Source organism: Callospermophilus lateralis, chromosome 1 (assembly GCF_048772815.1).
Source record: "Callospermophilus lateralis isolate mCalLat2 chromosome 1, mCalLat2.hap1, whole genome shotgun sequence".
Classification (NCBI taxonomy): Eukaryota; Metazoa; Chordata; class Mammalia; order Rodentia; family Sciuridae; genus Callospermophilus; species Callospermophilus lateralis.
The window spans coordinates 66,556,993-66,573,633 of record NC_135305.1 but is presented as its reverse complement, the minus strand read 5'-3'; the positions used below and the strand labels follow the sequence as shown (position 1 = coordinate 66,573,633).

The 16,641-nt window shown below is 36.6% G+C and overlaps 1 protein-coding gene across 1 annotated transcript in view; it reads right to left on the bottom strand.

Moving 5' to 3' along the window:
* Grm3 (glutamate metabotropic receptor 3) overlaps positions 1 to 16,641 on the bottom strand; it is an 86,686-nt gene that overhangs the window by 23,039 nt on the left and 47,006 nt on the right. The window contains exon 3 of the mRNA XM_076862580.2: positions 928 to 1,994. Coding sequence (XP_076718695.1) covers positions 928 to 1,994 — 1,067 coding nt within the window. The remainder of the gene's footprint in view (positions 1 to 927; positions 1,995 to 16,641) is intronic.

Below are 16,641 nucleotides of genomic sequence, written 5' to 3'. Positions count from 1 at the left end.
TGGGGCATTTCATTTTGTGAACTCATGGTATAACTAGGAAACTAGTATGCTTCTGGAAAATTTTAATCTCTGAGGACTTAAAAAATATAGTGAAAAAAAAACAGTTGCCCAAGGAGAAAAAATTCTTATACATACCCAATGTAAGATACTAAAGTCAGAATTTTTAATGTTAAAAATAACTAATGAATGGTTTAAACAGGTTGGGAAATTATGATGGAATGATGAATTTACTTTTAGAAGAGGTGGTAATTATATGGGAGTCCAGAAATTTAAACTGTATGACTTACATAGGTAACTTGTACATGCACAGTAAAATATTTGAGTATTTCATGGATTCTTGGTCTCTATATATACACACATATTTGTATGTGAAACTAAAGTTTTAGAAAAGGCATAGCAAATTAACATTACATATTAATCTGTTTTAGAGAAGTAATAAAGCATAATAAAATGTTTCAATCTTTAAACTGGTTCTGTATTAATGTCACAAGTGTGTTTTTAATTTGTAGCTAAGTTCTCTTCTAATTGAAGGATTCTCATTAGGTTCTTAGTGATTATGTCTTATTTTCTTATAAATTGCTTTTAAAACTTAATTTAAAAAATTTGTGTGTATGTATTACATTTCCTTTACTACTAAATTATAAATTGCTTGAATGATAGCATTTACATTTATTTTCTCCACTGTGCCTAGCACAGTGCTCTGAACAAGACACATTCTAATGAAATTCTTTAAAAACATACTTGATTAAGTTTTACATATAATCTCAAGGTTCATCTTGGCATTTGCATTTATTCAATTTACTCCTGAGATGAAATAAAAACGTTCTATTTTCACTTCTACACTCTGCAACATTGACAAGGTAAAACAACAAAGGAATGAAGAAACTAGTTAAAACAAAGAAAAGAAAAAAGCAATCAGTAACTTACTCTATAGTCACTCGATGTCACATAAAATATAGGGAGGAAGGCCAACCAGATGATGCAGGTGGTGTACATGGTAAAACCTATGAACTTGGCTTCGTTGAAGTTTTCCGGGCACTTCCTTGTTTTGAAGGCATACACAGTGCATAGAATCACCAGGATCACATCATAGGTAAGAGAGATCAGCATGCTGGAATCTCTGACATTGCATTTTAAGATGACTGTTTCCCGCTTCTCTGGAAGAGTATACCTCCTGGTGCCTGGAGCCTCCAGGATGAGCCACACAGACACTACTATAATTTGCACCAGTATCAGACCCAGGCAGATGAAAACCTGTGAACTGGGGCTGATGAATTTGGGCCTCTGAGCGCCATTCTTGACCCCATCGAAGATACGGGCGATGCAGTTTGTCTTGGTCAGCAGGGCGGAATAACAGACAGCAAAGGAAGTCCCCAGCCCCAGCCGGCGCAAAGCACAAATGACAGGTGATGGTTTGGCAATGAAGAAGAATGTCATGCAATATGACAGGCTAACCCCAAACAGCAAGATGTAGCAGAGTTCCCGGCCTGATGCTTTGACCAAGGGTGTGTTGTTGTGCTTGATAAACACAGTTACAACCATGCACGTACACATAAACCCTAGGCAGGCAATGGAGACTGGGCCGATGGCCCAGGCATCTTCCCATCTGATGTAGTCCTCAGGAAGATCAAAGCATCCAGATAAGTCTGCAGTGGGCCACTGCCCAGGCCCACAGTCCATACAGGTAAACTCATCAATCAGGTATTCGTAAGGCTCACATGGGATGCAAATCCAGCAGCAGACATCCCCTGGTTGCATGTTCTTCATTTCATTGGGGGCACAGGGGTCGCTGCACTGGGAAGTGGGGATTGAGTTCCGGGACCAGTGGATAGAGTCAACATCTAATGATAAGGTTTCTGCCCAATGACCAACCTTCAAGTAGGAATACTTTCCACCCACAAACTGGAAATTGAACACGTTGTATCGTCCCATTCCATCTCCAAAAGTGTCAAACTTGACGATGCTATCTGCACCTTTATTTGGGTTGAATGGAGCTGTGATAGGTAGAATGAAAGAGAAAAAAGGAACACTTGTTTAGGTGTCTTAAATGTGATCAGTCAATTGCTTTATGTCACACACTTAGCAAAGTTGCAGTAACAGAACAGAGACTCCAAAGCTGACATTATTCATCAGTTAACATTGAAAATTACACATCAAAAGCTACTAGAGTATTTATGCATTCATAAATTCACTTAACATTACTGAGTGTCTAGTGGGTGCCAAATGCCAGTGATAAAAATGAGTACAATACAGTGCTGCCTTCAGAGGAGCTTATTGTATAACAGAGGAACTGGCAAACAGGTCGTCATCCTCTGTGTGGTGTGCAAATATTCTTTTCTTGAAATAATTCTCAATGGGAATAGGATAGAATTTCATGTCTCATTACATATTTATGTATAGCTATCCAAATGTTTCTAATCCTTGTGGCGTATGGTGGAGCATGCCTACAATCCCAGTGACTGGGAAGACTGAGGCAGGAGGACCACAAGTTTGAGGCCAGGCTCAGCCACTTAGCCAAGACCTTGTTTTAAAATAAAAATAAAAAAGGACCTATGGCATACTCAATGGTGGAGTGTCCTGGATTCAATCCTCAGTACACCTCCCCGCCACACACACACACAAAAAAATATTTCACATCTTAAATATTTGCATGAGATTATAAAAGTAATAGAATTTCAGAATAATTTAGGAAAAAATGTCTCATTATAGATGTATGATATAATTCTTTAAAAAAGTTCAGATGAATCACGGAGAAAAAAATTGACACACACTAGGAATTCTTCAACCCTAATATTTTACTGTTTTAGAGTATATTTGTCCAAAACAGTAAAATCTTATATTTACTGTTTTGGAGTATATTTGTTTGTATCTATATATAGCATATTCCCTTCTACATAAACACCTAGATATCTTAAAGTTACCAACAGTATGTAGGATCTAGGTAAATATCTAGGTTAAAGTTTGTTCCTTAGTGGGAAGGGTCAGCAGAAATCTGTAAATTGGTCCACTCTCAATGCTGTCCCTTTCCTATCTTTCCCTGCAAGTCCTTCAGAGCAGCAGGTCTCTGAACACTTCTCTTCTGTTGCAGTTTGTCTTGTCTCTCTCGCTGACATCTGTTGCCACCTTGATAACCTTCTTTTTTTTGTACTGGGATTTGAACCCAGGGGCACTTAACCACTGAGCCACATCCCCAACCTGCTTTTTATTTTTTATTTTGAGACAGGTCCTTGCTAAGTTGCTGAGGCCAGCCTCAAACATTTAACCCTCCTGCCTCCGCCTCTCAGGTTGCTGGGATTACATGTGTGTGCAGCACATCTGGCCCTGATCACTTTTTTGTTTAAGTTTCTCTAGTACAATTTATTCTTAGTACATCTTAGTTTGCATGTATTAAGTGTCAGAAATGTTACACTCAAGTAATAGAACTCTAGAGAAAGACATTGACTCAGAAGGGAAGTTTCATTTAATATGTCAATTTCTGAGTTAGCCTGCTGACTTCCCAACTATGGATGCTAGGTTGTGGTTATTAGTGTGTAATTGTCTTCATGATGTGCCTGAAGCTTTCCATTTGGCTGAGGTCAAGTCTGTGAGTCTGTGACCACTTATTTTTATGCCACCTACTCTGATCCACTGTGTGCTTACTATTTCACACTGCTTGTCTTTACTCTTTCCTGGGACTTAGAAGAGGAATTGTGCCACAGTTTCTGTGGTATTTAGACACACATAGTTAGGACAGGTTTGCCAAGGTGATACTCCTTCATGAATACATGGAGAAACCGACAGAGTAAGAACAAGATATTTATAAGTTGACCCAGTACGTGCTAGAATTTTGTATATGATAAAAGTGGCATCTCAAACAAGTAAAGAAATTGAATACACGATATTAGGCAACTGTTTGGTGAATTGGGAAAAAATTGAATTGATATCTTCTACCTTATACCCAAATTAGTTCTGAAAGGATCACAGTTTTATATGTGAAAAATAAAACCATTATAAACTTCTAGAAATAAAACAGGCAAATTAACATCAGAGTGGGAGAAATTCTTTTTAACTACTACTGAAAGTGCAGAAACATTACAAAACATAACCATATAAGTTTAAAAAATCCCAATTAACAACAAACATAACAGAGAGCACAAATTACAACTCATATTGAAGAAAATGGGTAAGTTTCTAATATATAATGGATTCTGATAACACAATAGAAAAATTATCAAAGGATATGAAAACATATTTCATAAAAAGGATAATCAAGTGGTTCTTAAACATGAGAATATGCTTAACAGTAGTCAAAATACAGAAAATGCAAACTGTCAGAGGCAAGATAATAGTCTTTCAAAGATACTCATGTTCTTATCTTCCAGAGCCTGAGAATGTTATGCTAGCCAACAATAAAGAATTAAGATTGCAGATGGAATTAAGGTTGCAAATCAGCTGACTCACAGTAGGTAGATTATTTTGTTTTATCTGAATAAACCCAATTTAATGAATCAGGATCCTTAAATATGAAAGAAATTGGCAGAAGTGCCAGTGTCAGAGTGATGAATAGGAGGAGGGCTAGATTGACCTTGCTGGCTTTGAATATAGAAGGGTCTTTGTATATTGGGCAGCTGATAGAAATGGAAAGACAGAAAAATGGGATTCTGCACTTGGGCCTCAGGAAGGAATGCAGCCCTGTGGGAACTTTGCTTTTCAGCCCAGTAACAACTATTCTGGACTTCTAACCTCCAGAAATGTTAAATAATAAGTGTATGTTTCTTTAAACCACCAAGTTTGTAGCAATTTGTCACAGCAGCTATAGGAAACTAATATGCAGTAGAACTATTTTTGCATTTACAACATGTGTTCTATTAATTAAACTATAGTGAAGCAGGAACTCTTACCCTGCTCTTGGGTGTATAAATTTGTTCACCTCTACCTGAGGATATTGATGAGATTTTCAAAATGACAGATGCTTTAGTTTTTGACTCCATAATTTTAATTTGTGATATGTATTTCATAGATTTGCCTATGTGTGAATGATGTTTTATAATATTGTTTACTGAAGTACTGTTTGCAATAGAAAAAAATGTTGCAAATGGCCCAGTTATTTATCAACAGATTTCATTAATAATAAATACAGCAGAACATTACCTAGGTATGAAAAGAAATAAGGAAGTGTTCTGTGTTGTGAAGTATGGACACGATTAAAAAAAAAAAAAAAAAAAAAACCTAAAAGTCACATTGCTATGTGTAACAAAAACAAAACAAAACAAAAAACACAGGTGTTCAGTTTGTTATGTATTAAATAAATAGGGAAAACAATATATTCTTCTTTTCTATGTATAAAGAAATTCTGGAAGCATGCCTAAGATTAGTGGTTACCTACAGGCAAGAGATGTGGGGAGCAGACAGGCTTCCTTGTAAGAAAAAGATATTTATAAGTAACAGGGTAGTGAAGCAAAGATAGGAGAGAAACTTTAGTGAATGTCCTCTCATACTTTCTGAATCTTAAAGCATTCAGATATTTTATCTACTCAAAAATTAAATAATTAAAAGGAAAACTTAAACGTACAAATATAACCAGGCACTTTAGAGACTTCTAATCTGAAAGAGAGACTGGGAAAAAATATCCAAAGCAAAACAGAGAACAAACTTGGAGAAAATAGAGAGGATGCAGGCAGGAAAGACAAAGCCTTTAAAACATTAATATTTCCAGAGAGAAGAATAAGGAGATTATGTCTCTGAGATAGGTGCAGGATCATCTCAAAGAGGTACAGAGAATAAGAATAAGCTTTTGGAAATGACATAGCAAAAACAGAAATTTCATGTAAGGATTGAAAGATTAATATGAGCAAACTCTTGAACTTTGAACAAAATTCTTGGAACAAATTAGAAAATATAATAGGAAAAGGATCACACTGGAATTTCAGCATTGAACCAACAGAAAGAGAACACAGAGGATAGTTCAAAAGTCAAAAGGCACCTGGTGGGCAATGGACATGGTTTGGGGAAAGGTGAAGCAAAAGACTTTTCTTTCTCTAAAATGTAAAAATCATGTCCATGTCTTATTTTACAAAATAAGGTTAAATAGAATCATTGAGTAAGGTCAGGCAGAACAGTTTATAAAGTACATAAATCATGAAAATAATACTGCTGCAAATATAAAAATTGTTTGAAAATTATAACAATGCTTGAGAAGCATTTGTGATACAATATCATTTTGTGATGAATAAATAAATAGTACTTTGGGTGGAATGTTATTGTTTAATAAATGTTTACCCGTCATGAAATTTATTTGGTTGAATTGTAAAATATGTAACAAAATGTGGTCCAGTGTCTAAATCCTTTAGGACACAGCCACATCAATGTTTATAGCAGCACAATTCACAATAGCTAAACTGTGGAGTCAATCTAGATGCCCTTCCGTAGATGAATGGATAAAAAAATGTGGCATTTATACACAATGAAATATTACTCAGCAATAAAAAAGAACAAGATCATGGCATTTTCAGGGAAATGGATAGCATTAGAGAAGATAATGCTAAGTGAAGTTAGCCAATCCCCCAAAAAACAAATGCTGAATGTCTTCTCTGATATAAGGGGGGTGACTCAAAATGGGGTTGAGACAGAGAGCAAGGGAGGAAGATTACCTCTAGATAGGGAATAGGGGTGAGAGGGAAAGAGAGAGAGAAAGGGAATAGCATGGATGGTGAAAGGAGACTCTCATCATTATATAAAATACATGTATGAAGATGTGAATTTGGTGTCAACATATATAATCAGAGATATGATAAATTATGGTATAATGGTATATTAAGAATTATAATGCAAAAATAAATTTTAAAAAATAAAGTGGAAGAAGTAATCACAAAAAAAGAATTGCAATGCAAAAATAAATAAATAAATTATATATATATATAAAACATTAAAATACTTCAAATGAACCCATTACAAATTCTAAGCAAAATTCATTGCCAAAAGAAGTGCTCTGATTCTTAGTTTGGAATACAGGGTTGCAAGTATCTACACTAGAATGGAAAAGGTGAACCACATCTGTGAAATACTCTACAAGTGAGAATAGTTCTGTTCTTGAACAGTGATCACACACACACACTGGCTTTGGGTGCTCTTGGCAAACTCTTGGGTGTCTCTGGAGTGACTTCAAGTGGCAGAGCAGAGGCCCTGCTGTGCTGATCCCATTGCCTTCCTGATGCATTTAGAGTTGCCTCCCTGTTAAATGACTCACTAGGAAAATGGCTAAGGTCAGTGAGCTGGAACCATGATTCTCCAGCAATCAGTCATACAGCTTTTTTTGTGTGTGAGAAAACTCTGGGGAGTTTGCTGTTTCTCAACTTGGGTCTCACCAAGAGAACAAGCATTGTTCAGAATGGAAAAACAAATCACTTCACCTTTCATTGATATTACAGTGGCATGAAAGAGCCCAAACTAAAAGGGGGAAAGAAAGAACATCCAGAAAATGGTAGGTTTTTTTTTTTTTTAAAAAAAAAAGAATTTACAAATTCTCCAAAATCAGATTCCAAGTCCCTTATCACTCTAATGCCTCAAAATGAGGACCTCATTTTCAGAAGGTACCTGTTTTGGCCTTGGGTCAAGGGAAAGACTTCTCAGTGTAGCTCATTATCCAATTAGTTCCAATCTCAGCATTGAATGAATTTATTTGAAAGGTTTAATACCAAGAGGACCAGCCCTCCTAGGACCCATTTGGTAGAGATGAGTCAAAACTATTTCTTAGAAATATCATAGGTCAATGGCAGGACAAACTTAAATTGGTTCTTTATATTTTTTTTTTCTCAGACAAAGTCCAATTAAGGTAAGACAATAATGTGGCTCATAAGAGGCCTTCAGTAAATGGGACTATTGCCTCCACTGCCAGGGGTCACATTTGTAAGTACTAATGAAGATTGCAAAATCTACTAGCAGCAACATGGCTCCAGTTGGACAACTGAGGCCTCACAAAAGTGTGAACTAATCTGAAGAAATGTAATAAACATGTAGGTGAAAAGACAGAAGATGGCATCTCCCTTGAAAGACCACATTAGAGGTCAAGAGGGGATGAAACCAAAATCCTTTGTTTTACAAACATTATGCAGCAAGAAAATAGGAAATAAGAGTGAATTCCTGGCTGGCAGTAATTTCCATACTGATTAGAAACAAAATGGCTGAAGCATTTCTCAGTTATTGACCAAGTACAGCATTTGGGACAGAACATCATTTAGAAGCCTTAGGTGCTTGAAAAGAACCTAATATGCACAGATAAGGTGAGTTTTTGAGAAGAGATACAAAAAAGTACATTGTGTTTTTTTTAAGGTGCTATGACTTTTGAAAAGAGTTCTCTTCCATTCCCCTGAAGAGTTAACCTGGGGCTAATACACTACCAGTGATTAGTACATTAGGGCTGTCATAACAAAGTACCATAAACTGGGTGACTTAAAATGACGGAGATTTGTTGTCACACAGTTCTGTATCAAATCACGGTGTTGGCAGGGTTGGGTCCTCTGAGAGTGTGTGTGGGAATCTGTTCCATGTTTATCAGAAGATAAACATGGAATAACCACCTTCAGAAGGTGGTTATCAGCAATCTTTTGTGTCCCTTGGCTGACAGATGCATCACTACAATTTTCCACCTTTAGGAGGTGAGCTACCTGTCTGTGTGTCCAATTTTCCCCATTTTATAAGGACACTAGTGATATTGAATTAGGGCCCACATGAATGAACTCTTTAATTTGGTTATTTCTGTGAAGAATCTATCCCCAATAAAGTCACATTCTGAGTTGTCAGGGCTATTGCTTCACAAACACAATGTCTTTATGGAAAGGATATAATTACTCCCATACCAATCATGTACTACTCTTGCCTGATGTCGAAGTTTATACTAATGTAACCATAAAGTAGATCTTGTTTTGTATTTAACATCCTTTGTTCAAAATGAAGTGTTGTGAGATTTATTCATGTAGTGATGAGAAGCTCTAGTTGGTTAATTTTTAATGATGCATAGCATTTAATTAAGATGTGCCAAATTTATTTTTTTATTGTTCTGTTGGAGGACACTTCTTTCAAAAATTTTCTATTAGCTTGTACAAATAATGTTCTGTCTTTAGTTGGATTATCCCAGAAGCAAGCCTCTAGACTAAATTTGAGCTTGAGCTATTGGTTTGGGAGGTAAGAAAAGTCAAAAATGAAGACATATGTCAGAAGGAATCCAAATCCGATAAAGCATGCATTGATAAGTGAGGGCAGGTAGATCTCTGGTTTACTGTGGCCCACTGGGAGGCAGTGCAGAATGGGAGTTGGGGTAATGTAATGACAGTACATTAGAAGAGTATCCATCGTGTGCCTTTCTTATAATACCCGAACTTACTCACCAGCATGGATGAGACAACCCTTATTTGTCATTGGTTGATGGCTGCTCCAGGAGTGTTAACTTCAGGGGACTTCTGGCATTTTCTAGTTATAGGTAGAGCTCCTATGGCCAAACAAACCTTCCAAGCAGAGAATCACACATACTTTTGTTTAAAGACTATTAGCATGCATGAGAATGTAGGAATGTGATTGGTAAGGAGATATGGGTGATATACTGACATCTGCTACATGCTGCAATGATCATTTTTTATGCATCTACTAGTTTACACACATATGTTTCTATTTGTGTGCATATACACACACACACACAAACACACACACACACACACACACACACACACATAATAGAGTTGTAAGATTTTTAAGTTCCAGTTGCTTCATATTCTTAATGTTAGTCATTTTAGACATTCTGATGGAAATGTGGTATCTACCATACCACTGGGGGGTGGGGTTGGTAATCATGCTTTCCTTATACTTAATGTTGAGTACTCTTTCATAAGTTAATTACATAGTTGGAAGTGTTTTTTATAAAGTGCCTTTTCAAATCTCACCTACATTGATTTTCTGACTTTTAAAATTTGGCAGAATTTTTTATATATTCTGGAAAAAAAGCCTTTTCAAATATGTGTTGCAACTCTCTGTTCCCACTCTCTGGCTTGACTTTTCACTTGCTTGGTAGTGTTGTCCAATAAACTCATATTATTAATTTTAATACCCAATAAATTATTAATTTTATGTCCAGTTTCCAATTTATCAATTTTTCACTTTTTGATTAGTATCTTTCTTACTCTGTTATTTTTTATCTACTCTTAGATTATGAACATGTAGCTCTAAAATCTGAGGTTCTCAGATTTCAAAAGAACAGTGTGTCATTAATCCATGAACTCTTTCTCTGTGCTGATGGTGTGATGTGCATTTAACTTTAAGGGAATTCATGGCAGTACATTTGAAGAGTATCCATTGTGTGCCTTTCTCATCAAATCCTAAGCCTACAACAGGGATAATGACATCTTTGTTCTCTCTTCAAAAGCAGTGCTGGGCACATAGTAGGTTTTTAGTAATTGTTTCCTAAAAAGATCATTAGACTCATTAGAATCATCTCAGGAACTTAGAAATCATACTAATGTCTGATAAACATAAACACAGACCAGTCAAAAATGAGCCTTAAAGGAAATGAGTCTTGAGACAAATTTTGATATCCTATTATATAGCCAAAGTTAAGAATGACTGGTGGGCAGGAGTATAACAGTGGCATTCAGCTGAACATCCCACAAAGCACAAGACATACCCTCAGAATAAATGAACGCCTGACCCACAGAGTCACCAATGCTGAATTTGAGAAATGCTTGCTTTGAACTTCTAGATATATTTCAAAAATCTCAACCCCCTTTGTAAATGGAAAGTGCCCATACCAGATGAATTCTTTATGGTCTTCCCATCTCAGGTTACTGTTACCTGTCTTTTCCACCCCCTCCAGTCATTTCCAGTTTACACACTTCCTTTGATATTCTCCTTAGCAGGAATCTCCTTTCCCCATTCATGAGCAGCCTCACGGGAGCTTCAGTGCCCCTTAATCCTGTCTTGACCACAGACCTCATTTTGCCCAGATCTTCAAAGTTCCCCTTTATCTATCTTTTGTAAAACCATGGACATCTCCTTCTTGTCAATCACCTTCCAGGAAAGAGTACATTCTTGTCTGTAGCAGGAGTCAGAGATATACAGCCTTTTAGAGCCAACTCACAGCAAGAGTACCTGTGGTGAGTAAGAGCTAAGTGGGGTCTCTGTGGGAAGTCTCTCCATTGGATTTCTAGCCCCAGCACAAACCTGAATGTCCAAGAATACTATGTGATTTTGCAACACTTACCAAGGATTTCAATTTGTAAAGAGAAATTGTGAATTCTGAAGACAAAGTCAATCTGTCCTCTTGTTTCTGAATGTGACTAGGGTCATGGAGCAGAGCATAAATAAAAATGAAGAGGGGGGGCGGAAACAGAAGGGTTTCCCCAAGTTAAAATTGGGTAGAAATACATATCCATACTTTTTTTTTTTTTTTTTTAAGAAGGAGGCATATGTTTAACTTTGTTCTGTCCTTAAATTGCTTCTCCACCTGCTGTACTACAGACTTAAGTGTGCAGAAGAGTGAAATGTGATACGGACAGAAGGTGAAAACGGCTGAGAAAATCCCATTCAGAGATGCTCCAGTAAGTCAGCAGTGCAAACTATGAAGAAAGGATTTGAAAGTCGGCAGCACAGCTAATAGTCTGAAGAAAGCAATCACAGTAACGAGAATACTTAATAAAACGAGCTTTCCCATTTTTAAGCAAACAATAGACTTCTTCATATAAAAAGCAGAACAGCAGAAATTCTATTCAGTCTCTGAGGATGAGCGTGCCAAAGATAAGCACAGCGGCTTAGCATGCAGTCACTGAAATTTCCATGGGTGAAACAAATTAATTTCTATTCTTTTGCCTGATGCATGCATAGACATGTATTTGACTCCCTGTGTAGTATCATGTAAAGAGAATACAAGGGAAAATAAATTACTTCTCTTGCCTGCTCACTGGTCTATTGTTAAGTTGTCATGTGCTTCCCCAGCTACCGTAGCATGGCTTAGACTTCTCTTTTTACAGAGAGGGGCTGCATTATTGAACCATAAGATTTCAAGCGACCTTGTCAGGTCATCAAGCATATCCACACATTGCTAAGAAGTTCCAAGCCTACATCATCTTAAAAGAGTTTCTCTCCTACAGGAAATAATTAAAGTGACAAAGTGAAAAGTTGCGATTTTAAAAATTTCTCCTCTTCCTCGTGCCATAATTTCTATTTTGAATTATTCTGAAAATAATGGTATAAAGGGAATCATAAATCTGGTTATCTTGTTCCCTTTTTAGAAAATACTCTTGGAAATTGATCAACCCCAGAAATCCATTCGGTCCTTTTGAGTCCCATTTCTGCTCTTCTCCATATTGTGTTAAATTAATAAAGTAGATTAATTTAACTGAATAAAGTAGATTAGTTTAACTGGTTGTGGTGCCCTACATATCCCATATGCTTAAAAATTATGTATGTATATCTCCATGTCTTTCTTGCATAAACTCCCACTTTTCCTATCCCATGTTTTTGCTGTAAAACAAGGGAAGGTGGCATTTCCAACATCCAGATCTTCACTCAACAGTTTCTTTTAAACAGATGGAGGAAGTCAACAGTTAGTAGTAAATGTGAGAATCATGATACTCACATGTCAGCATCCAACCAGGTGGTAGTAGGGAGTTAATGCAATTTCTTCTTCAGGCTTTTCTCCTTCCTTTTCCCCTTCCCCTTTTGTTCTCATCATTCTTTGTTTCTAATATCTACTCCACCATGTAGGCTCAATCAAGCAAAGCTAATTCTCATCCACGCACTGGACACTGTGTCTCTTGTCCCTTCAGGGACAGTCGGTTCAAGAGATCCCAGTTAAAGACAATATCAAACCCCATAATGAATAAATTAGTAGTGCAGGAATCTGATATGTTAGTGGAGAAAGAAATTTGGATAGGAGGTTTGTCCAGCTTTCCTAAAATGATATACTTTAGAGAAAAATACATTTTTGTTCTCAGATCATGTTTTAGCCTTAGCTCCAGGAAAAAAGAAACTTTTGTTCCCTGGTTTCCATCCTTTCCCACCATTTTATTTTCCTCTGCAGAGGAGGAGAACTGCAGGTTCAATTGGTGAAGTTTGACATTTACAGGACCTTGTTCCCCAAGGGACAGGATCATAGCATTTAAAATAGCCATCATGAGCAACAGTTCTTCTACTCCAGTGGCTAAATGATGGAAAGGCTAAGTTTTTAGTACTGGCCCTGGCCATCTTTATGCTCAACTTTGTACTTCCAGTCCCCAGGCTCTACAGACCAGTGGGACTTGCCTCAGCAGTTCTCACCCTGCCCTGGGTTCTCTGTTCCACCTGCAGATGGGGAAGGGAGACCTGCCACTCCCTCACAAACATGGAAGTTTAGATAGTAGGCTTGAAATCTGCTCTGAAGATCAAGCCATTGAGATGATGGTTGTGAGAAACCAAAACTTTTTGTCTTCTGGCCCTAGGCCCAGCTATAATATTAGATAAGTCTTTTTGAAGGAAGATAATGGGAGAGAAGATCAGGTACTTGCTCAGTTATTAAAAGAAGTTGAAATTTATTTACTTTTGGCCCTTATGTGTTTAGAACCTTTAGGAAAGGAAAAAAGGAAAGTAGGATTTGGGCACTAAATCTCATCCTAGATTACATACCCCCACTAGCTCCATGCTATTAACCACATAATTTCTGTTAGTCTAGCTAGTAACATGTTTTAAAAAGGGACAGAGAACACTAAGGAGAAGGGGATGAAGCTCCATTGAACAAAAGTTATTTAGTAGCATCATTCAAATTTCAAAAGCTTGTTTTCTTTCAAACTGAAGTTGAGGGGCGAATGTACCTGTGCTAGATTAAAAAAAGGCAGGGACGGTAGAAAAGTGAGAGGAAATTGGGAGTGTTGGAGACATGGTGATGAATGCTGGCTTGTCCACCTTTGCCTTTCAACTGGATATTGGTTTCTGCTATTATCCCAGTTTAGTCCTCTTTAGGAAACGTATAGTACGAGCCGCACTTCAAATGATGTCCAGTGTTTAGAGAGTGCTATGTGATAGGAAGCCATAATTATCACCCTAGCCTCTTTTCATAGCCTTCTGCTGTTTTCTGTACCCCATCTCCTCCTTTTTTGGTTCACTCTTCTTTTAAAATGTCGTCAAGTTTCCACAATCACTAGTATCCCATTACTCCATTGAATGAAGGCTTAAATGACTTTCCTGTTGCATCCAGCAATGCTTATAGGAATATTCTAATAAAAAATAGTTTTGTAATCAAACAAGCTGAATTAGGTTAAGCATTTTTTATGACTAGACATAGGGGTTTGTTCTTAGTATTAGTGAATCTGCTTTGAGAACCATCCATAAATTAAAATAGTATATACACTTACTACAATTTTTTTATCGTCAAATTTTATTTTGATTAATTTACCTTATTTAAGGATAACTAACCTCTAGTGAATTGGTATGACATGGAGCAATACCCTACAGAATAAAGTACTGCTATAAATTTCTCAGTTCTACACAATATGGTTGCTTTGCCCTTCACATCTTTCACCCTAACCCTTCATAATCCACAATAGAACCTAATCACTCCCTTCTTTGTTGCTCATATACAACTCATAATTCTCTACCTGTTCAGCTTTATCCAATTTTTTCTTGTACTTGATATCACCTTCCTTCCCTGTAACACCTGTAAAATAGCCTTTAATGACAACGCAAATATTATTTCACTGTCCTTATTGTTTGTTTCTCAGTTGAAAGTGCTAATTCCTTTGTGATGCTAGGTATCTCATTCCTTTTTTTTGGAATTTTTCATCTTTTTTTTTACACATTATAATCATTTTTCTTTGCCTACCTTTTATTGCTATATTACTATGCCTATTTTGTGAGCTCCTTAGTGGTGCAAACTAAACATTATTATCTTTAAATAGGAATTATAGTGAGATCTATAGTTTAAATTTAGCCTAAGAAATGTTTTGTTTGGCCTGCACTGTGTTTTCGGTGTCTTAGTAAACTCGGTATTTACTAAACTCTGAGTCAGTATCCAATAGCAAAATGTTGAGAGAAAAATTTAGATTTTTTTCTTCTCTGGGCCTTTGTTGATCACAGCCACAACTGCAGAGCATTTTAGTTTGTCTGGCCCCCACCTGGACAGACTAATCTGCCTAATGACATAGTTGAATTTTCATCCCTTTAAGCAATATCATTTAGAATAGGCTCTAAAAATGGTTGTTTTAAGTCAGATGTAATTATCTCAAAAATGTCAAGGGAGAAGGAAAAAAGATCCCTTGTTAGAAAAAAAAATATGGAGTGACAGACTATTAAGTTTGATTAAAGAAGTGAGGTGGTAGAGGATGTAAATAAATAACTTATATTGATGATAAATGACCCCTGTACTGGAGTCCAGAACACTTGTATGTGTATCTCTACTAGAATATGATTCACCCTCAACATATTTATTTGTTCCGATTCATTGTCTAGACTGTTCCAAGATCTGGGGCTATAATGTGTCACTATTCCCTGGAGTCTGACTGTGTAGTTGGAGACTCAGCTTTACTATTTACTGGACACTTTACTTTTTTATGTGCATCTCAGAGGGTTATTGTGAACATTTAATGGAGAGTGTTTAGTGTAGTGTCTAATGTGTAGAAAGTATTCTGTAACTATTGCCTTGAATGGTAGAGTATCTGCCATCCAGTAGGTATTCGGTTAACATTTTTTTGAGTGAATGAATCAATCTGTGTCCACTATGGAACCACTGTGTTATCAGTCAGCTGTTTTTCTGAGTTTTGGTTAAATGGCTTGATTACTACAAGAATTATTGCAATTCAGATCACAGACTTCATTTACCTAAATTAGACTAAACCACCTATAGATGTATGACATTTTATTTTTTCTAGTTAACAAAAACAAAAAACTCCATCCTTTTTTTCAGAGCATATTACATGCAGTATTGCCCTATTTTCCACCTTTGCAAATCACGTGTGAATTAGCTTAGTTTCTTCCTACCCTGAAATCTTGCCTGATTACTTCCGCTAGAGTTGGGTGTTAACACCAAACACACACACACACACACACACACACACACACACACACACAGACTCAAAAAGCTAGAGGCAGTGAAGAAATGTTAAACTGTTTGTAGGAAATAATCTTGGCTATGGAAATGAGGAAGCAAGAACATGTGACTTTGCCCCCTTTACCTTTAGGGACATCTTTGCTGGAAGATGGTCATTGGGTGCAGTTGGACAGGAAAGGCGCTTAGGAGACTGCAAGTGCTTACATTGCAGAGTTAGTTCTGGTCTGTAGATGCATAGACATGCTTTTCTACCTGATCTTTTCTTTCAGAGAAACTATAAGATTTTTGAAAGCTGGAATTTGCCTTATTATGTACTAACCTTAGCAGTAAATGTGTGCAGGAGGAATGGATAAATGAATTAGGGAACAAAGAATGAAAAATATGAGGCATAAAGTAAGGAACCTCCCTAAATATCTTCTGATATTCCATGTTGATAAAATTCTTATAAACCTATAAGGCTTATATTATTACATGGTAAAAGCATTGGGAAGGATCCTTGTATATCTGGAGTTAAAACTTCAAATCTTTTGTCTGAAAATTGAAAAACACAAGAGACATCTATTATTATTATTATTATTATCATTTATTATTATTATTATTAT